Genomic DNA, 22,614 nt, shown 5'->3' with positions numbered 1-22,614 from the left:
AGAATGCAGAGCCCTTGATTCCTAAAAACATCTCCCTCTTGATGTCACATATGATTTCAAAGCAAAAACATGTTCAAAATAATTACATATAGACTTTATTAATCTAAGCCATCCGTTATATACAGTCTATGATGAGTATCATAATTACTATTATAAATAAGTCAATACCTGTGCTATAAATTAGTGAGAACTGGAATACATCCTAGTAGTATATTAATTATAATGTCGCTTTCAAGTTAAAGCCAAAATACTTGCCATCAATCATATAGACATCATATAGGAACTACTTTTTGAAGCCACTACAAATAAAATTTCAGTCAAAAAAACTCGAAATTGTGCATGTAGATGTTGTAAAACCAGGACAAAATATAAAGCGTAAATACAGTTAACAACACACTTTTTTCAACTCCCTGTTGTTTAACATTTTTGCCGTTGGCACGATGTGATTATTCTACAGGCATCATTTAACTGGTCACGTATCTTTTTTTAGTGCTGTGTTGTTTCTGTGTGTTTGCGTGTGTGCATGAAGAGTGAAGGAGACAAAGAGAGGGAGGACGAGGCAGGGAGCCCCTGTGAGGTGAGACGGGTAAGCCTGTTGCTTGTAGCAGAGTTAGTCAGGATTAGGACATGTATCTGTGGGATAAGACCGAGTTACTGGGACCCTACAGTCCTCCAGTTAACACCATCTGTCCTAACAGTCCAGGTCTATCCTCAAATCAGTCACTCTCTCATTCCCTCGGTCTTATCTGTCTGTATTCTCTTACTCATGTCTCCTACTTTTTGTCAACAAGTTGTTTCCTCCTGCTGTTTGTAGTTGGCCTCATCCTGAGTTTCTCAGTAGCTCCTGTGGTGCAGTTTTCAAGACAGAAGTAAGGGGGGAGTACAGTAACAAATAGTCCAAGTCATGACCTCTGTTGGCCTTCAGAGCCTCTAAGTAGTAATGCTGAAGGCTATGAAACCGGGTTAAGAGCTGACTGGGGGGGGGGGGTCAGTGTCACATTCAGGGGGTCAGGGCCAATAGCCTGCTCAAGTTTTCGGAGTCTGTTCTGCCATTCATCAATTTACATCTAAAAGCATGTTGCAAGGGAGTGTTTTCAGTTTTATCTGTTGTGAAGAAATGTTAGTGTAATAGTGCATGATGTATTTTCTTTCTAAATATATTGTAAGACTAATATATTTTCATCTGTATGGATGATATTAAGTCATAGCGTGCAGTCAGTAAGCTTAACATGAAGATAGGAAACAGGATACGATGTCATCACAGTTAGCCAGCCTAAGCTAAGCAAAACATTTCCTCCGCAAATCAAATCCTGACTACAAATTAGCTTAGCAAAGACAGGGCAAAGGTTTACAAAAATGTCCCCGTCTTTGTTAGTGTGTCTTTATAGTTATTTCCCTACATCATGTCATCATGTTTTACTTTGTTTTTCTTTTGTGAATTGTTGTGTTTTTTGCTTTCTGTCTTTATTCTTTTCCCCTCTTTCTCTTTGCTGTGTCTCGTAAACTAATCAGCCTGCCATCTATATTTAGTTTTTATTTACCTCTCTCATCATCTGTTTCCCCTCATGTGCATCCCCATGTTTCTTGCCTTTGTCCCCAGTGCCTAACTTTTTCTGTTAGTTTGGGGTTTTTTTCTTACCTATTGTTATTATATAACTGGGCTTTGGTTTATCAGCTTTTTAATGCAAAAGGGAGGTTTAGGTTTTGCATTAAAAAGCTTCTGTATATGGGTCAATATATCATTGTACTCTAATTAAAGTATGCCAGACATGATATGGAAAAATTATGGTAATGAAAAGAAAAATCATTGTTTTTGTTCCAACTACTTGTTGCCGATACTGTTGACCATAATATCCTATTAGAGCGATTAGAACATGCTGTAGGTATTACAGGTACTGCACTGCAGTGGTTTGTATCATATCCATCTAATAGACTCCAATTTGTACATGTAAATGGAGAGTCCTCTTCACCCACTAAGGTCAATTATGGTGTTCCACAGGGTTCGGTGCTAGGACCAATTCTGTTTACATTATACATGCTTCCCCTAGGCAGTATCATTAGAAGACATAGCATACATTTTCACTGCTATGCAGATGACACCCAGCTCTATCTATCCATGAAGCCAGATAACACACACCAATTAGTCAAACTGCAGGAATGTCTTGAAGACATAAAGACCTGGATGGCCGCTAACTTTCTGCTTCTTAATTCAGATAAAACTGAGGTTATTGTACTCGGCCCTGAAAATCTTAGAAATATGGTATCTAACCAGATTCTTACTCTGGATGGCATTACCTTGGCCTCCAGTAACGATGTGAGGAACCTTGGAGTCATTTTTGACCAGGACATGTCCTTCAACGCACATATTAAACAAATATGTAAGACTGCTTTCTTCCATTTGCGCAACATCTCTAAAGTTAGAAATATCCTGTCTCAGAGTGACGCTGAAAAACTAGTTCATGCATTTATTACTTCCAGGCTGGACTACTGCAATTCATTATTATCAGGATGTCCAAAAAACTCACTGAAAAGCCTTCAGCTAATCCAAAATGCTGCAGCATGAGTACTGACAGGGACTAGAAAGAGAGAGCATATTTCTCCTGTTTTGGCTTCCCTTCATTGGCTTCCTGTTAAATCCAGAATTGAATTCAAAATCCTGCTCCTCACATACAAGGTCTTAAATAATCAGGCCCCATCTTATCTTAATGACTTTGTAGTACCATATCACCCTATTAGAGCACTTCACTCTCGCACTGCAGGCCTACTTGTTGTTCCTAGAGTATTTAAAAGTAGAATGGGAGGGAGAGCCTTCAGTTTTCAGGCCCCTCTTCTGTGGAACCAGCTTCCAGTTTGGATTCGGGAGACAGACACTATCTTTACTTTTAAGATTAGGCTTAAAACTTTCCTTTTTGCTAAAGCATATAGTTAGGGCTGGACCAGGTGACCCTGAATCCTCCCTTAGTTATGCTGCAATAGATGTAGGCTGGCGGGGATTCCCATAATGCATTGAGTTTTTCCTTTCCAGTCACCTTTCTCACTCACTATGTGTTAATAGACCTCTCTGCATTGAATCATATCTGTTATTAATCTCTGGCTCTCTTCCGCAGCATGTCTTTATCCTGTTTTCCTTCTCCCACCCCAACCGGTCACAGCAGATGGCCGCCCCTCCCTGAGCCTGGTTCTGCCGGAGGTTTCTTCCTGTTAAAAGGGAGTTTTTCCTTCCCACTGTCGCCAAAGTGCTTGCTCATAGGGGGTCATATGATTGTTGGGCTTTTCTCTGTATCTACTGTACAATATAAAGCGCCTTGAGGCGACTTTTGTTGTGATTTGGCGCTATATAAATAAAACTGAATTGAATTGAATTGAATTGAATTGAATTGAATTGAATTGAATTGAATTGAATTGAATTGAAGTTACAGCTGGACTTTGCATACAGCATGCTCAAATATGATGCTACTCTGCTACAAGGAGTCAGAGCTTTTTGGATATATGATGACATAATTTCCTAATTATTACAAGAATCTTTTTGCTACTACTACTACTACTTTATGTAAGAAAAAAGCTTTTGTGTCACTGTGTGTTTCATGTAATAAAACAATACCAGCCAGTCAACATACTGGTCGACCTCTACTACGTCATCTTAATCACACAACCTCAAAACTTACCTTTGCCTCTGAAATAAAAGAGCAAACGAACAGTGAATCATTTGAATCAACTTTAGGTCACACCTGTGTGTAAGGCACACTGAGATGCTAAAAGATAAATGTGTGTAGATGCAGGAGGAGTGATTGTGTGTTTGTCATGAAGTATGAGGTAAGTTCCTCTGTGTCTCTCCCTCTCTTTGTCCCTCGCCCTCACAGGAGGCCCTGTTGGTTTAGCTGTTAAGCTTTCCCCGGAAACACAAATGATGGGCAGATAGAGAGGTTAAAGTAGAAAGCAGAGGAAACAGAAACTGAAAGAAGAGAACAGAAGCTTTTTACCTTTAAATTTTATTTTATTTTATTATGTCTATTAATTCTTATGTAGCTGTCAGTAACATCTCTGCTTATTAAAGATTTCTTTTTTTAATTACATAGTAAAATACTAAACTGTTTGTCAGTCTTGTGCTTTTTTTTTCCACGAGTCAGCATGTCTGCTTTCAATAAAGGTTTTGTTTACAGTCCAAATCAGATTTGTGAAGGCACTATTAACTTACTGATTCCTGAACGAGACGCTATTAAGACACTGAGAGACTCGGGATTAACAAGTTTAGCTTTTAAGGAGCATCGAGAAACGCTTGTTGTGCATTTCTCTGCAGACTTAAATGGCTTGGAAGAAAAAAAACAGAATTAGTTCACAGATTTTGATCCTAACTGTGAGAGGCACGGTAGTAAGGCGACGCGGGGGGTGGTAATTTCAAATAACGAACCCCTTTGTTGAAATGTTTCGGGTCTGTACCAATGGTGAATATCTAGCAGCTGAAAACAAACCCAGGTACTGAGATCACCGTTCACTGATACATTTTCATTCATTCATCTAAATTATCAGTCTTTTATGTTTAAAATGATATTAACTTAATCCAGACATAATGAAGCACAGAAGTGCTGTTTGCGTTTAGGGCCTGTAGGCAATACATAATTAAGACTCATTATTTTGTTTGAATAAATCCATAAATGGGATGAGCCTAATGGGTGAATCACTGCTGGTATGTATTTATTTAATATTAAACAGTGGTAATAGAAATTACACCAGAAAACATTCAATTCAGTTTTATTTATATAGCGCTAAATCACAACAACAGTCACTTCAAGGCATTTTATATTGTAAGGTAGAGACCTACAATAATGCAAAAATATTGAGAAATATTAGTTAAGTCTTTAAATGCACAAAAGCAATACTTTAAAAATTAAAGTATCAGTGGATATCATTACTTTATGTTGTAGACTGTCAACATAAAACCATGTTAGAATAAACCAACAGCCAGCTGGTTTAGATATTCAAAACCTGTGCTATATTTTTTTAATTTTCTCTGGGGAATTTAGCACAATGAATTTTAAAAAGTGAATATATTCAAGTAAGATAAACGTAACTTGAAATTGAACCATTGCACAGTACATGAGCAGATTTCACCTCTGCTGACAAGTACGTGGGTTGTTGTTGTTTTTTTGTTACCTGTATAATCTGTGAGTCTCGAGTAAGTTGTTAAACATCCAGTGACCTTAATAGTAATACTCTACAGCTGCTTCTTTTTAAAACATCTTCCATTGCAGTGAAACATTTGAACAAAAAGGCACCAATCAGATGGAAAAACAACACAATAAGTGTATGGTTTTAGACTCATTTGACCTTAAGTGGTTACAGTGACAGGGTCTGTGGGTTAGAGAGTTTTTAAAACTTTGTTTTTAACCTGGTTGACTGTAACAACTCACAGGTTCAATATTTAACAGCATTTTAGCGTTAAAGCAGAGCTGCTCTTGACTCATTTTCAGTTCAGTATATGTGACTATCCACTGTGAGGCAGCACAGAGCCTACAGTCCAACCTGCACCAACACAACTGTTAAAGTTGTTATACTCAGAGATAAATATTCAGAGATAATTGAGTAAACTTTCACGATTTTCAGAAGTGTCAGCGATACTTGTTTTGCAGAACAACAGCTTTGAAATGTAGCTGATGAATGAAGCGGTGCATTTATGAAGTGTTTTTGCTTCTTCTGCAAGAAATTTTATATCACATCAAAGGAGAGAGTTGAGAATTTGGAGGTATGTGTGTGGGGTGTATGCAAGGAAACAGAAACGTGTAAAACAAGAAGAGAAAAAGAAACAGGAGTACAAAATATGAGATGGGGTGACAGAGTGAAGCGGGGTAGACATTGCCAGAGAGCGTGAACATGCCTGTGAACCATGAGAGAGGGATGTGGAGGGGAGAGAGAGAGAGAGAGAGAGAGAGAGAGGAGGGGATTGCTGCAAACAGGGATTTGCAGCAGAGTGGACAGAAAGAAAGGGGGCAGTGGCACTCAGTAGCAGAGTGCTATACACACTCACATGCGCACGCACATGCACACACACGCTGTTTCCTCTGTGTCTCTTTCCAAACGTGTCAGTCAACCAGTCAGTCGATTATTTGTGTTTGTGTGTGTGTTCAGTGGGGACGTTGACAAGAGCTCGTAACCATCCTTCTTCTCTATGACCGACGGTAAGATTTCTTCAGTCACTTTGCCTGTTTGACCGTCTCTCACATCGGGCCTTCATCTCGGCCTGCTTTCACTCTACTTTTTTCTCTCATGTGTGTGTTTTTGCTGTAACTCTGGTCCGGAGCCAGACTGAGGCCTCCATGGAGCCCTGTCACTGTTTGCTTTCTTTTACAATCCATTTTGAGCCACAGGGGGTGGAAGTAATGAGCAGTGAAGCAGAGGCACTAGTCAAAGGTGGACTTTTTTAATTAGGTGTTCATTTTATTAATAACAACTATTAAATCTGAAGGTCTGTAATTAGTATTGGTGGAAACCACTTACAGCTTTCTTTGATGCACTTACCCCTGTAGCATAATGGAAGTGTTGAACTTTTCAGTTATATTGTGAGGAAACTACTTTTAGCCTCTTCATTTGTGTTTGAATGTTTTGACTTATTATGTTAATATTTAACTCATTTATCATCTCAAATTTTCTGTAAGTTACTCTAAAATATTTTCATGCAACTCTTTTTTGTGTAAAACAAGTTTTTGAACATGAATTTGACTGCAAATGCATAAAAAAAGGTCACATTTCACTATCTTGATATGTTACTTTTAACTTGTTATCATTTTCTGCTAAAAGTAAATTTACAGCTGTATAATAATTTTAGAAAGTCATGGTCTGTGGATTAAAGTCTGAAGTGCTCGACAATTGGATTTGCTCTCTGAGACTTGTGGATATTTCTGTCAAAAATGATTAAGCCTGTGAATTCCTGTGCTTCAACTGCTTATGAGTTCAGCGAGCAGATGTTTCTAGATATATTGCATTTCTTGAGCAACCTGGAAAGTATTTCTACATGGAAGTATTCAAAATGCAAAACCTGACATGCAGAAGAAGATGTTTTCAAAAGGCATCTGACGGCACATTTTATTCAGTTTCTTCATTTAGCCAGGAGATCTTAAAAAGAAGAAATGTGACGCTCAGTACTGATATAATTACAAGAGAGGAAATGCACTTTTAAAGTGCACGAAACTTTGTGTTTTTTATGTACACAGACTGCTTACATGTGTGGGATGCAAGAGTTGTGTGCTGCAGATTAGTGTGTTAATATACAAACACAGCCTACCTTGATGTTTACCCATTTCTAACTGAACCTTGTTTTATGGCATTGCATGATAGAATCAGTTTGATTGAAATATATATATATATATACATATTTCAGTAAAACTGAAATGGTTAAATTAAAGGGGGTCTTTAGATGTATTCATGAATGAGCTGACAGACCTTGGGAAGTACTTAAAGGAGTAGTGCAATATCTAATTTAAACTCAAGGCTGGAAATTAAGTTCAAATAAAAATAATCTGGATGTAGATGTATGTGATCTTACCACTCCTCTGCAGCCTAAGGCCTGCAACAGAACACACCTCAAATATCATTGTCAGCTTTTATTATGGGTAATGTAGGCATCCAATTTTAATAAGGAAAAAGAATGAGTGAAATTAAATAAAAAACACATGTTTCTGGTTCGCTGCATCATTTCTTAGCTTTCTTTTAATTAATTATGAGCGCTAAATCTATGCTGCACAAAATTAGTAACATTAATTACAGCTTATCAGCTCTTTATAGACAACATCAAACACCCATTACTCTTATCCCTGCCATCCAAACCCTTTTTTCCCTCTTTGTTTCTTCAGGACAAAAGAAACAGAGACAAGGAAAAGGGGACATACAGTTTCTCACAAAAGAAACTCACCAACCAGTGGACTTTCTGACATCACCACTGCCGCTGTCTATGAGCTGCACTGAGTCAGAGGACTGGACTTTTCAACAATCCTGACACACGGAAAAACCCTGTTGAAGCTCCAGCCAGCAGCAGCAGCGACGAACATCATGTCCTCTCCTTCCCTCCCCATGCCTTCTCTCCCCCCAAGCCCTCTGGCCATGGAGTACCTAAACGACTTTGACCTTCTCAAGTTTGAGGTCAAATCTGACACTCCTCCGCTCCCTCCTCCATGTGCGTACCCTAAATCTGGTATCACCCACGACCCCTCCAGCTCTCCGTACACCAGCCACCCACCGCAGGACTCCAGCTTGAGCTCCAGCCCTTACAACTCACTGCCACCTTCGCCCACATTCAGCGATGCCCACCCACCCCCTTCGGGCTCTTCTTCTCTCTCTTCATCGTCCTCCTCCATCTCCTTTCCCCTCTCCATACCCAACAGTCTCACTTCCAGCATCAGCTCCGGCTCTCAGGGGAACGTGGAAGGCAGTCCAGCCCACGGCGGCGCTCAAGGTCCGACCCCAGCCTCTCTGGAGGACCTGATCTGGCTGGCCGCACTGCAGCAACAGTTTGGAGGTGAGGTGACGGGGCCCGCCACTTTGCTGGGAGCCTTGGGAGGGGTGCCAGAGAGAGGGGACCGAGAGAGAGGGCAGGTGAATGGCTTCCTGGGGTGTGAGGATGCTGTGGAGGCTCTACTGAACTCAGCTGCAGCAGCTGTTAGTTCACAGGTACAAATTTCTTATGTTATCTCAGTGTTATTATTCATTATACATATACCCACTAAAGAGCTGACTTTATACTTCTCTCTCCCTTCATCGTTTGCACCTCCTCTCTTCAGTTCCCAGGTCTTTCTCAGAGTTCAAGCAGCAACCTGGGAGACTCAAGCAGCGACAGCGGAGGTGACATCTCCTGCGCCAAAGCAGCAGACATGTGCCATCGCCCACTCGTCTTCCTCTCATCAGGCCCTCCCTCCCTCCCCAACACTAACACTGCTTCTGCTCCATACCCCCAACCCCTCAGCCCCCAGGGCCGCCTTCATCACCACCAGCATCACCATCATCAGCATCACCCACACCACCCCATGCATGGCAACCATCACCATCATCACCACCCACAAACCAATCAGGTACAAATCTATCCAGAATTGAAGAGAGGGGCTCATTATGATTATAATATTCAGTAGGAAGTGTTAATCAGTAAATCATGAGAAATTCCTGGAGGGAAAAGAAGTGAAGCGAGAAAACAGTCGCATTAAAAGGCTGAGCGGAAGGAGGGAGGGATGGTCCAGCGAAGGATTAGGATTAGGCCATTACAACATGGTTATTAATGTCTTTGTCTCTCTGAAGTATCACTTTAAGGATTGTTTTCCACATGGCAACAATAAGGGAAGATAAATCTTTACCTAAGGGAACATTTGGGAACATTTTTTCCCAAAACAGTTTAGCAGCTGCAGGTATTCTGTAATTTAATTTAGTTATAATGTGACATCTGTAAATCTCTAAATGTTAGTATTTTAAAAGTTATACTGTAAATTTGCATTATTACAATAAAGGATGCACCAAGATTTTGGCTCAATGTTGCAGATTGTTATGTGTTATGTCATGCCAGTTTGGTGGTGACTAAATCTTGAAAGACCTAAAAAAAAAAAAAAAAAAGTTCAGCCACTTTTTCTAATTACTTTATAATGATTTCTCAGTTTTCATTACAAATAATGGGGAATAAATATAAGCAAAGGCATAGAAGCTCATGGGTGGTGCATCCCTTCATTCATTAGCTGTATATACAGCAGTCCTGTTATTGGTGCCCTCAGGAAGAAAAATGTTTGTCAATAAGTATTTCTTCTTAAAACTACATTAGTATCTTACTAATAACTCAGTTGTGAATATTCTGCTCTCCATGTTAAAGGTAAATAAACTTTGTAATCTGTGTTCTGGTTGATCAAGATGTCTGGGTGGATCTCTATATGGAACACAGTGTGAGCTTATGATAATATCTGCTATTATTGCTGTGGGTAATCCTGATAACTGTCTCCCACACTTAGTCAGATTACATGACAGATTATAGACATGTGGTGCCAGAATGTGCCCCCTGACAGCCAGGCACGCTCACACACCACACACACACACTCAGTTTGACACATCATGCGTACACCATTCATGCCATATATGAATCTAAAGCTTTGCCAGAACCAGCTTCACACTCTGCACACCCTCCCATAATTTCCTGCATGTGTCTTGTTGCCAATTAATGGTGAGAAACAGCATATTCTTTATGTGTGTCGTCTCCATCTGTTCATCAGTGCGGGGTGAACGAGCGTTTCTCTGATGAGCAGCTGGTGAGCTTGTCAGTGCGCGAGCTGAACCGACACCTGCGTGGAGTGAGCAAGGACGAGGTGGTGCGCTTGAAGCAGAAACGCCGCACGCTAAAGAACCGAGGCTATGCCCAGTCCTGCCGCTACAAGCGCTTACAGCACAGGCACGCTCTGGAGTCTGAGAAACATTTGCTTACCCAGCAGGTACACAGTCTTCCATTTCTTTCCCTAAGTGTCAAACCTGAGATTTTGCCTCTTTTTCTACACTGACATTAATCATTAATATCAGCCAGCTTTTTAATGGGAAATTCTGGTTTTAAAGTAGGTGAGGACAGCAAAAACATGCAGCATCTGACATTACTGCTGACACACTCTGCAGATAGAATAAATAATGCACTCCAAGTGAGCATCTTTGCACTTTAGCTCAGCGAAACGCAGATAAATTGCAATCTTTCTACTCCTTTCTCATCAGTTGGAACAGCTACAGTGTGAGCTGACTCGAGTGCTGAGGGAGAGAGACGCCTACAAGGCTCGCTACGAGAAGTTGCTCAGCACAAACCATGGTACCGGTGGCGACGCCCAGCCGACCCACACCAGCAACCCACCTTCCCCGCCCCCTGACTACTTCCTCTGAGTTTAATACACAGGGGTGCACAAAGAAAATAGACAAGCCAGCGTGGAGCAATCAATAATGAGTAATCAGACTTGGGGCAAAGAAACAAGAACGTGTGTGTGTGTGTGTGTGTGTGTGTGTGTGTGTGTGTGTGTGTGTGTGTGTGTGTGTGTGTGTGTGTGTGTGTGTGTGTGTGTGTGTGCATGTGTATGTATGAAAGAGAAAGTGGAAGAGAGACTTTGGAAGGCTGTTTTGGGGATCATACAACTGTGAAAACCACCCTTGAATGACTAAAGGGGAACTGACTGTTAATTAATAGTGTTAGACTCAGCCCTGGGCTGCTTCACAGGCTCAGATTTACTTAAATGTGAATCATGGTTGCACAAAAAACTGACTGAGAGTTTCCTGAGAGCTTCTGCTGGTGATATCAGTGCAACAGGTGACAAACACTACTCTGAAAATGGATTTTAAAAAACAGCTTTATCTTGCAATAAAACTATTATAGTGTCTGACATTGTTATCTATGCAATGTTACATATTTGCAATGTACTCTGCAAGTGAGTGATTGAGGCTCAGTGTAGTTGTTTTTTTTTTTCTTTTCTTTTTATATTAAGCTGCTAAAGCTGCAGAGGTCTGAGTAGTGCAGTGGTGTTGGATGTGGAGTGGTATGGGCTTGGATAAAGTATCCATGGCATGCAGTTAAGCTAATATTTCACAGTTGCCTACCAAAGTGTTTAAGCTCACCAAGACCTGGTATTCTTTGTAAGATTAATAATCATAGATTAAAGAATGTACAAGAATATCTTCCAGTGACTGTGTTAAATGAATAGTGGGGAAACTGACCTTTTGTTTTAGAAAAGAAATGTACTTTTGCCAGTTGGAATTGGCAAATTTCAGCCATTAACAGACTTGCTGTGTGCTCTCGAGAATGGGTTTTTACATACAGAGACACGGGGATGGTAGTGTGCTTAACTCAAGCAACTGCAAATGAAAAAAGAGGCAACCCATTTCAGCAAGCAAAAAGAAAAAAAGTGTGGCATGATTTGTGTGGTTGTGTCCAGTTCTTCAGACTAGGAAGCTATTTTTGGGCAGAAGGAATACCTCTGTTAAAAAAAAAGAAAGAAAGAAAGAAAAAAAAGCAAAAAACATTGCTCTGTGAAAACACAGATTATTTTCATATTACTACAACATGCAGCACCACAGAGCTGGTCACTGTGGACTCGGGTACTGTGGGCTACTGATGCAACAGAAAATTTATGGTGCAGGGATGAAAAAAAATGCAAAAAAAGATTTAAAAGAAAATCTTCATGGAGACACATTCTTAATTGTCCTATGAATTTATTGCCAGGGTTAATGCATTAGAGTTATTTATTTTGTTTGGGTATAGGTTACATAAATTGTTGTTTTATTTATTCACTTATTTATTTGGTATTTATTGTTTATTTATGTACTGATTCTAATTATTTTTCTGGTTTTATTCCATTAGCGTGTATTTTTACTTTCCTACAGTTTATTCTTTTATTCATTTGTGATTAGAATTAACATTATTTTACAACAAAGGCCCTTATCATGGTTTCCTGCTCCTGTTGTAGTGTGGTTTCATATGCATATACAATAAACCAATTACTTTACCATCGCTGTGATGTGTCAGGGTTTTTTTAACACCTTGCACACAGGTTTAAACCTCATCTCTCTATTCACCTATCCTAGCATCTCCCACTGTCAATCTCCTGGAAGCCTTTTCTCTGCAGCACCATGTCCGGCTCCATCTCTCTCTTTATCTCTGCCCCTCTATAGTGAGGCAGTGACCCTGGGTGTGTGCTGTTTGGGATGACCTCATCTTCAGCTCTACCTCACTCTCTGTGTCTCTCGCTCTCTCTCTGGCCTGTATAATAGGAGCAGGATTAGGGCTATAATAGCGCCCTGGCTGCTCACTGCCGGAGTCTATTGTGGCTTTGTGTGGGAGGGACACACCACTGCTCATGGCCATGTTCGCACTCTGACAGAAAACATGTTCATATACACTCCTTCGATAACAGACTAGAAAATACTTTGGTGAACTGGAAATGAATCTGTCAAATAAAATATTGTGTGTCTTCAAAGAAAATAAAAAATAGGGCTATTAAACTTTGTAAGCAAATGGGTAGGCAATCAAGTCTCTGCTTTGCAGCGAGGATAACCTAATAACACATTTTAAACATTCTCACACACAAAAAAAAAAAGTCAATTAGGAATGTGATTACTTGTGTTATAATGCCCTCTAGCGGCCGCTTCCTGCATCGCCTCCATCTACCAAAGGTCAGTGAATGCTTCGTGACTCTGAGCATCTTCCTACAGCACTGCTCCCTACCTGCATGCATGCATGCATCCCGCTTCACTGCTATCACCGGGCTGCATGCACCTGCAGTAAACATTTCCAGCACGTGGTAGTGGTGTCATCTCTCCTCTCTCTGCACTAAATCAAGATCTGGAGAGCTTTTTAGGCGTCAAGTCAGTGAGTCACAGTAGTCAGTCTGGGGAGTGCTGATGATGAATGGCAGTACTGACTTACCGATCTGGCCCTGGACCCTAACCTGAGAACACAGAATGACAGCGAAGAGCGAGAGGAAGAGAGAGAGAGGGGGGGGGGGGGGGGGGAGAGAGAGAGAGAGAGAGAGAGAGAGAGAGAGAGAGCGCGCGCTAGGGAGGGAAGATTGAGAAAGAGAGAGAGAGACCGTGCTTAGTGCTTACTTTTTAGTAGCTGATAACCACCTGACAGGTGAGAGATCATACCGGGCTGCTTGATAAGGGGTTCATAAAGTGAGAGTGGTGGGTGGGGGTGGCATGGGTGAGGAGGAAGAATGGTGATGATGCTCTTCCCTGTATATCTTCTGGAGTCCTCATTTCCGATCGCTTGATTTCAGTTTGCAGATGCCGACAGATGTGCCCGAAGACAGCGAGGAGAATGCGGCCACGGTAAGGTGCAGGAGCCCGAATGGAAAAGAAAAAAAAGAAGGGAACTGAGGTTATGTGGTGACGATGTATGGTATTGTTGCTGAATCTGTGTGTGTGTGAGTGTTGTAGGTAGGTAGGTGGTGGTGGTGCAGGGAGGGGGTGTCCTGCATTACAAAATACTAGGAGTCAGTTTCTAATGGAGTTACGGCTACAATGACTAATTTTACCCACAATGCAATAAACAACCGATTATAATGTTGCTCAATAATTAACTCAGTCGGTGGCTTAGTGCAGCTCAAACTTTAAATGTCATTTCAGCCCTCCAAGAACTTTATGTCGCCTTTCGACTGATTTTGGTTTTCATTAAACCTTTACTCTCAGGTTAATTGTCACCACTTCTCACTTTATTGTTACATGCAGGGAGGGGGTGATCTGCTATGTTATGGTTGTTGCTCAGTTCCAAGAACTGAAGGTTAGCCTTTAAGCAACAGGTTTACCCCATTAATTAACATTAATCCTCAGAAATCCTACCAATAAATCGATTTATTAATTTCTGAAAATATATGCATTTTCAAAAATTACTTATTAAGTTGCCATTGTTGTCAAGGCAGCCGCTAAAAATGAAAAAAAAAATTATACCACTCAGTAGACAAAATAATTTGGTGTGTTTTAAAACACCCTCTGGCTAAATAATCGACACAGTAGAATTTAGAAGCTAAAATGCCAAATTTTTCTCTTTAAGAGTTACAAAAACAACTAAAACAAGAATAAATATTGTCAGATGGACATAAATCTAGACTCTATATTAGAGGTGAGAGAACTGATCCAAATACCAATAGTTTATCGATATACGTACGGTGCTATCGGTATCTGATCGATACTAGCGCAATAGAAATGATACTTTGTTTCTAACCGCTAGGATTCAGTATGCAGCACACATTTACATTTCAGGTCTCCAAAAAAAGAAATCCAGTTTCAAAATACATGAAAAGCTGAAAGGCCTGTTTTGTTGTGTTAACTAATTATTATGGAAAACAAAAACCACAGGGATTTAGAGGTGATCTCATAAATCATGACATACTGATCTCACCTACATAAGCTGCCTTTATAGGTTAAAGTTATCAGTATCGCTATTGGTATCAGCAAAACTGACCCTCTATTTACTTGGTATTGGATCCATGCAATATCACAAATATATCTAAAAGACTGACGTAGGTTCTAAATGGACTGAGATTTAAGCCAGTTGCAGTGCCTTAGACCTGCATTATTTCCAAACACCAGCAGGGGTTGAGTCTTCTGGTTGCCATTGAAAAGAAGTCTGTAGGAAATAGACCCTAATGCTCTCTTGCTCTATGGTCCCATTTAAGATGTTTCTGGTGAGTTATGGTCCCAGTCGCTTGTCTCAAGTCATGTTAAATACACCAGGATCTTCGTTTTTTAAATAATGGCTCTGATTAGATACAGAAAGACAATTAAGCAGAGCTTTAGGGCCGGTCTACCTTATGACTGAGAGGTCGCTTACAGTGTTTTTTGGTTTCTCCATTGAATTCCACCCTCACTCATCACATCTGGTTCAAAGTGCTAATTTGGGATGAATTCACAGGACTTCATAAACCAAAAGGCAATGCCAGGATAGCTTTTATAGACAATCTATAGCACAAACACAATGCCAAATTTGATCCCAGCTGATTCAATGTGTAACAAGTTTATTGATGTCAGAATAACTTGGCATTGCATTTAAACCCACCCAACATTTTGAAAAGGGTGTCTTATAACACAACTCTCAATTTTTGCTCAAAGGTAAATAAATAAATAGTAGCAGGAGAAGAAAAGCTAAGATTACAACACCTGCTACCTAACCCGGATACCCATGTGTAATCATCTGATGACTCAGCCTTTGGGACAACAAAGCCTATTTGGGCCAAGAATTCCTGTTCTGTGCACCTGTAATTGTTTGATAATGAAGATAAATTTGTTTTTAAAAAACCTAATAAAGACATAAATCTTCATCACATGACAGCTGATGGTCTTGAAATTTAATCTAAGCAAATATAATCTCTCTTTTGCTCTTTGCAGGGTTTGTTTATTTCCATGCAACCCAAATCTACTCAAACATGATTGCTCAGCACTGCAAACAAAAACCAAAAAGCTTTCAGTACCAAAGCTCTTGCCCACAGAATCTGCATATTTATATCCAGAGTCTATTTATTGTGAGGCCACATTGCTTGCCTCCTTTCGCTGACCTTCGTCTGTAGTCTGTTGTCAGGTTGACACTAAACAGTTTCTCTAGGTGTTAAAACGTGAACCCAAGCTTCACAGGATGAGTGTGTTGATAATGTGAGAAACATTTTCACAGAATATAATGAAGAATATGATGGACTGGATCAATTTGAAATAGTATCATCACATAGTTTGACTACTTTGGGGATTTTGCTGCACAAATAGCAGACTATGTATTACAGTTAAGCAAACTTGTCTTTGTGTAGGCTATTTCACTACTTAATCAAATGCATTGCTAAAAAGTCTATAAACAATAGCCCTGTCATTATTCATTATATATGTAATGTGTTCCCCTTGGGCTGCTTGCAAAGAGTAATATCAGGTCCAGCGGTTAGTCAGGTTCTACTCCATCCTACTATTGCTGTGTTGATAGGCCACTGAGGAGCTTTTTGTTCATTATGAGATTTATTGAAGCAAGGATTTCCAATGCTTCACTTATGTTAGTGACTAATAAGTATATCTCCCTGTGCACTCTTTGAATTTTCAGGGTTTTAAAAAGAAGTTCTTTCTGTCTTTGAAGTCCATTTAAGGGGAACTGCTCATTTTTAAAACTACATTCTTTCCAGTTCAGAATAATCCTTATTTATTTTTATCCCGAACCTTAGGGCAAAGCCACAGCCAGTGCTGTGTGCCTGAGATGATCCTATCAGGGATATCTACAACCTAGAGCCTGAGCTTTATGATCACAAACATTTTTGCACATAGAATCCACAACAGTAATAATATAGGGAAAAAATAAGGAGAGGTTCATGTAGATCAGGTTTTGGGATTTGCTCTGGTTGGCATGTGGGAATCACTATTTCACGAGTGTTACACTGTCTATCTATGTTCTTCTTTCCCACCAGTGTGACAATATGACTCTGCCCAGCACTCCAACCGTTCGCAGAGGAAGCACTCCTCTGCCAATTAAGCACCAGCTCAGGCGAGAAGAAGCCGTCCACGATGAATGCGACTGGACGTCAGGTGCGGCCGGGCCTTCGGTGTCCCCCAACAGTTTCAGCCCTGCCTTGGATGATACTCCAACCGTGACTGTGGAGGGCAGACCTGACGGGCCACTAAGGATTGCTCTCCTGGGGCAGAATGGCGTCGGGAAGTCCTCTCTGGCCCTGGCCCTCGCGGGAGACATGGACAGGACTGCGTCTGTGGATTCTGATGGTACAGTGCTGTTTGTATGCAAAGCAATGTATTGCAGTGGAGTAAGTGAGCAGCAAGTAAATAAATCGCAGTGCCCATTTCCCTCCTGAGACCTAACTGCTGCTCCCTTTGTCCTTAGGGGAGGGTTATGTGCACACAGTTACCGTGGATGATGAGGAGAGCACCATCATTATCTATGACAACTGGAGACAGGTGAGCCAAACAACACTTCATAGCTCCCACTCCACTTCCTGCTCCCTCATTAGGCCAGTGAGCCCTCTGTGCAGCTGTATACAGTGTGTTCAGCTGCTCTTCTGTGCTGAATACTAGGACTGCTTTAAGAAGAAGAAGCTTAAATTGCTCCTTTACAGTTTAGATTTTACAGCACTTGGTTTCATTTGCTTTTCAGTATTTGAAGAACTCTGTGTGCTGGGAGGGATAAAGCTTCGCTGTATTAAGAGATTAACTAGGGTAATAGAAAAAGAGTTTGAAAGAGCGTGTAGAGAAATTTGCAAGCAGAACTGACAGCATATTAATGCATGAACATGAGTATATCACAGCACTCGTGGGCAAAATTTTATTGGTGGGGGCAGGGTAGACTGCCTCTGATAGATTACTAATACAGCTTACATTTGACATAAAAAATGGTTCAGTTACAACATATAAACAAATGCTTACTGCATATTTAGCATTTGATCTGCTCACAGTGTGCACAGTATTTGGAGCACCCTGCATTGTTTATTGCCATCACTGTAACAAAAACTGTCAAGCTCAGAGAACTGTTGGACAAAAAGGGGACAGTCAATCTGCAGCATCTGCATCTGGTCAACTGAAGGAAAGCTCATTATCAGGTTGTTTTCCGCACTTTCTTCTTTTCCCGTGAGTGCAGCTCTGCGGCATCAGCGTGTGGATGTGAATAGGAGAGAGAGAAACATACAGAAGGACAGAGAAGGAGTCGCCCACAGAGCTGGTGTGCCAAATGACTGCACTAATGTTTCTGATTTAGGTGCATGTGCGAAAACGCTGAAGCTACACTCTTGTGGCACAATCTGTCTTTTCTGATGTGGGGGATTATAATGTGTTACTCCTTGTGCTACCAGATGTGAGAAATGCTAAAACACACTAAAACTGTGGCTTTATAAGGAATCTCCATCCGTCCATCCTTCTAACTACTTGTCCAATTTAGGGTTGTGGCAGGAGCTTACCCCAGTTGTTGTGGGGCAAGAGTCATAACAGCTTGGACAGGTCACCAGTCTGTTGTAGATTTTACACAGCGAGACAAATTAACTATTTATGCTCGCATTAACACCTACAGTCAATTTAGAAATGCCAATTATGTCTTTGAACCCTGGGAGGAAGCTGGAGTACCTTGTGAGAACCCACGCAGGCATGGGGACAACATGCAAACGCCGCACAGAAAGGCCTCAGTTGGCACGTGGACTGAAATCTGCCGTGAGGTTGCAGCGCTAACTACCACACCAAGGAATCTACTTATCTAATTTCCCAGTTACACCATTAGGGTTCATGCGTTCCTTTTGGTCTGTGCTCAGTTGTAGACTTAATTAAAATTTAATGAAAACTCAGTGGACCATGGCAGCACTGACTAAAGACAAAGTGATGGTGAGTTCATTTTGTGTGAAGAAATCACTCAGGAATTTGATATTTTTGGAGTCCCTTTGCTGCTCGAAAAGGAGTGTGCAGCTGTTGACTAACAAGGGTTTCAGGTAATTTTAAAAAGACAGATCGGCCACCTGCTGGTTCTTCAAACACAATCTTTCTCTTTTCTGTATTTTTAGGGTTGGTGGAAATATTAATCAGAGCACTGGAAATTAAAACATTATGAAGGAAAAAGACTTTGATTCATATGCAAAATACTACATCAGTTTGAATTAGAACCTTTGAGTTTGTTTTGGGTTTTTTTTTTAATTTCATTTCTATTTTAGTGTCTTATATTTCACAAAGGACAAAAATGCATCATCCTCTGTCCCTGTGCTTGTCATTAAGGACCTGTCGGCTCTGCAGTGTGAGGTGTGCGTCTTGGTGTTTTCGGTGACTGACAGGCGTAGCTTCCACCGTACCGCCCAACTTCGGCTTCTCCTGAGAGAGACTCAGCCCCAGACTCCAATAATCCTCGTTGGTAATAAGAGTGACCTCGTTCGTACGCGCGAGGTCACCTCTCAAGGTGAGACGATTATCTTTTCCAAGTCACCTAGAAAAATTTTTTTTTGATACATTACACTTTACATTACTCTTTCATATAAAGTATAAACATTTCCTTTGGGAGCAGATTCTTTTCACAGTTTAGTTCTGTTTTGGCTTTCTTCATTACACTTGACGTTGACATTTTACGCTCTTTCTTTCTCTCCATAAACAACGTAAATGTGAATGTCATGCTTTATTGCAGTGTGGGAGTTTAATTACAGTTAAAGCAAAAGCCTGTTCACCGTGACTACGCTGCTTGTCTACACGCCACAGTTTTGTATCACACAGGCTATGAAACTACATACTTTTCAACCCAGTGTCATACTTCCTCATTTAAATGACCCTGCAGACCAATACTGCAGAGGGAGATCATGGCCTGCAGTGAAGATGAAACTAAAGACAAATGTGCTACAGAACTATATAAAGAAATTAAAGTAAACCAAAGCAAAAAATTCCAGCTTGATTTAGCTTACTTTATACAAGCTCTGTCCTTGTTTACTTAATCAGTAAATATTAACTATCACTATCACAGGCGATCCAGTCGTTGTATAAACCTCTTGATGACATACTTCGTATTGCGTGTTTTGCACAGTTGGAAAACTATGAAAGATATCTCACTTAGCATGCAGACATCTTCCCTCCAGCACAGTTTTCATTACCAAGAGATAAAAGCTTGCTCTTGCTGTTTTAGTTATCTTTTTGAGACTTTAACCCTGAAAATTTCACTTTTAAAGGGTAATTGCTCCTTTGAGCAGAAGAGCCTTCCATAACCCCAGCTACAAGAATTAGATGAAACACAACATAGCATGGTTGCTAATGACCTACTGTGTAGTCACAATATTTACAGCTACCTGTCCTTATTGATTCAGCTGTGTACACACAGATCTATTTCATTTATTCAGCCATACTTTACAGTGTGTTTTACGATGTGCTGACTGGAAATAAGGGTGGGCCTGGGATAATTGGGCACCCTTTTGTTGCTTAAGGCCAGGTTTGTGTGATGGTTTATGTTATTATAATGGCCTTTTTCTGTACTCTGAACACCGATTAAGGCACGGATCATAAACCTGCAACATACTGCTCGACATTTTAAAAAAAAATTGTGACCATAATATTTGTGACAGTATATATATTTTTTAAACTGAGCATTTTCTTAATGCTTGCATCTTGCAGACCTGCAAGCATTAATTGAGCACATAAATCAAACGTTAACGCTAAAGTATCCTTAACAAGTGTTTATAACACATTAACAGTAACAAAAGTAATTTAACCTTGAAACTCATTAGAAGCTGCACGACAGATAGTAAAACGGAAATTTATTTTCTACCTGAGATATTGTAGAGAAACCTGTCATATGGAGTGCATGTACTGAGTGCAGCTAGTGAATCTCAGTGGAGTCGCTCATTTGTTTTTGTGTTGGACATCACCAGCTGCTGGTATCTCCTCTTTAAAAGCCTGGTTGTATTCCCTGGTGTGTTTTTGCCATGGTGAAACATGTTTGTTGTTTCCACCTTAAGCGGGAACATTTTTATTGCATATTTCCCAAGTATTGTGCTTTGTTAGAGTAGCCTTCTTAGTCGTCACTGAAGGCTGACATGCAGCTCTTCCTCTTAGACATGCCCAGGCTTGGAACCTCTACTACCAACAATCTATTACAGGTGAAGGAGTATCAAAAGGTTTATAATGGATGAAAAGACTGTGGCTCTGAATGTAAGCTGTGACAGCTGCCTTTTTTCTGATTTCCTCCGTCTCCTGTTTTCCTCTCACAGAGGCCATGTCTAGCGCTGCCCTTTTCAACTGTCTGTATCTGGAGATCTCCGCCTCTCTGGATCACCGTACCGTGGAGCTCCTGGAGTGCGCGGTGCGACTAGCCAGGGGCCAGTCTCCCTGGCCTCCGGGGACAAGCGCTGAGGACATGAGCGGAGGAGGGCAACGTGAAAGCATCACATCTCGTGCCAAACGTTTCCTGTCCAGTCTGGTGCCTCGGTACCCTCGAGAGCGAGAGGTGGGGAAGTTCCTGAGGCAGAAGTCCCGCTCCTGCCACGATCTGGGGGCGCTGTGATGGTGCCCCATGGGGCCCACGTGGTTAGATTATTAACAGGGATAGCTGGAAGGGATGTATTATACCAACAAAGAGAAGAAGATGTAGTGATGCAAATGAGTAGACAAGACAGGAGGAGTTGAGTGACTAAGAAAATGTGAAGGAAACAGTGATAACAGGACAATGTTTTGAGGCTCACCCATCAGAGGATGATTGTTGATAGGATGATATAGAAACTCTGTACACAGAAAAGGAGATGATAAAATACCGTTGTAGAAACATGTAAATAAACTGTAGTAGTGACATTTAACTGCAACCTTCACAGCTTTGAGAACTAAATAAATTGCTTTTTTGAGTCTTGAGAAAGTGAGTGCACAGTGGCCTTGAGGTCTGTTATTTTACTATCTGCCACGTGTTTTATACACTGAATAGGAAATCACATTAAAAACAGTCCAAGCCCCAGATAAAGTCATGACCACACATTTTCATAACTCATTTACAGGTTATGCTTTTCTGATGATTCATTTACTGTTCGTGAGCTATTGTAGTACGCAGTAAAACAGTGAAAGGCCAGTGATGACAGGCGGGAATTAAAGAGCTTTCCTTTTAAAAAATGGGCTCAAAGAGCCCAGCATGAGAATAAGAGAAGGAGCAGAAAAAGGAAAGGGAGATTATTGTATATGGAGTGATTGTTGCCATGTTACGGTTGTCAAGGAAACCTGGAGTCGTTGAGACTTACACATTATGTCCATTTCAGCTCTGTGACTGCACCTCTACCCTTTCTGGTGCATGTCGACTGCGAGAGAAGAAGGATGATTCGTGCAGCAAATCATATTTTTAAGTATGGAATTCGATCCAAATTAAAATGCAAAGACTTTTTATTATTATTATTATTATCAGATATCAGCCTCCATGCACTCATGTGAACCACGCTCGGAATCCTCAGCACTTCCATCCTCCCACTGACACCCACACGTGAACAAAGATTTAGCACATCACAGGTCATTATACCCATCATTTGTTATCAAAGGGAGAACTGGGCTATAATACAAGTAAAAAATAAAATGGTGGCATGATATTCTGACTCATTCCCTTGGCTGCAAACTACTGGAACGAAATAAAAGGTTAAGCTTTTGGATCGTGAACATGGGGTGCAGGCTCCCTCGTGT

The 22,614-nt window shown here is 40.7% G+C and overlaps 2 protein-coding genes across 3 annotated transcripts; both read left to right on the top strand.

The window, feature by feature from the left end:
* Positions 1-5,990: 5,990 nt before the first annotated feature.
* On the top strand, positions 5,991-12,490 carry nrl (neural retina leucine zipper). Its single transcript, XM_063466826.1, has 5 exons — positions 5,991-6,173; positions 7,845-8,658; positions 8,769-9,056; positions 10,230-10,445; positions 10,714-12,490. Exons 2-5 carry the CDS (start codon positions 8,041-8,043, stop codon positions 10,873-10,875), a joined length of 1,284 nt encoding a protein of 427 aa, XP_063322896.1. The 5' UTR covers positions 5,991-6,173; positions 7,845-8,040; the 3' UTR covers positions 10,876-12,490.
* Positions 12,491-13,065: 575 nt separating this feature from the next.
* LOC134620858 (GTP-binding protein REM 2-like) lies at positions 13,066-21,744 on the top strand. 2 transcript variants are annotated; one of them, XM_063467175.1, is made up of 6 exons: positions 13,066-13,152; positions 13,758-13,809; positions 16,914-17,223; positions 17,342-17,415; positions 19,207-19,384; positions 21,174-21,744. In XM_063467175.1, exons 2-6 carry the CDS (start codon positions 13,765-13,767, stop codon positions 21,464-21,466), a joined length of 900 nt encoding a protein of 299 aa, XP_063323245.1. In that variant the 5' UTR covers positions 13,066-13,152; positions 13,758-13,764; the 3' UTR covers positions 21,467-21,744. The 2 variants fall into 2 exon arrangements, with proteins under 2 accessions (XP_063323245.1, XP_063323244.1); XM_063467174.1 differs by lacking the exon at positions 13,066-13,152 and adding an exon at positions 13,537-13,612.
* The last annotated feature ends 870 nt before the right edge of the window (positions 21,745-22,614 follow it).

The sequence above is a fragment of the Pelmatolapia mariae genome, linkage group LG23, assembly GCF_036321145.2.
Source record: "Pelmatolapia mariae isolate MD_Pm_ZW linkage group LG23, Pm_UMD_F_2, whole genome shotgun sequence".
Classification (NCBI taxonomy): Eukaryota; Metazoa; Chordata; class Actinopteri; order Cichliformes; family Cichlidae; genus Pelmatolapia; species Pelmatolapia mariae.
The sequence above is the reverse complement of the archived record's forward strand: the minus strand, read 5'-3'. Positions and strand labels throughout refer to the sequence as shown.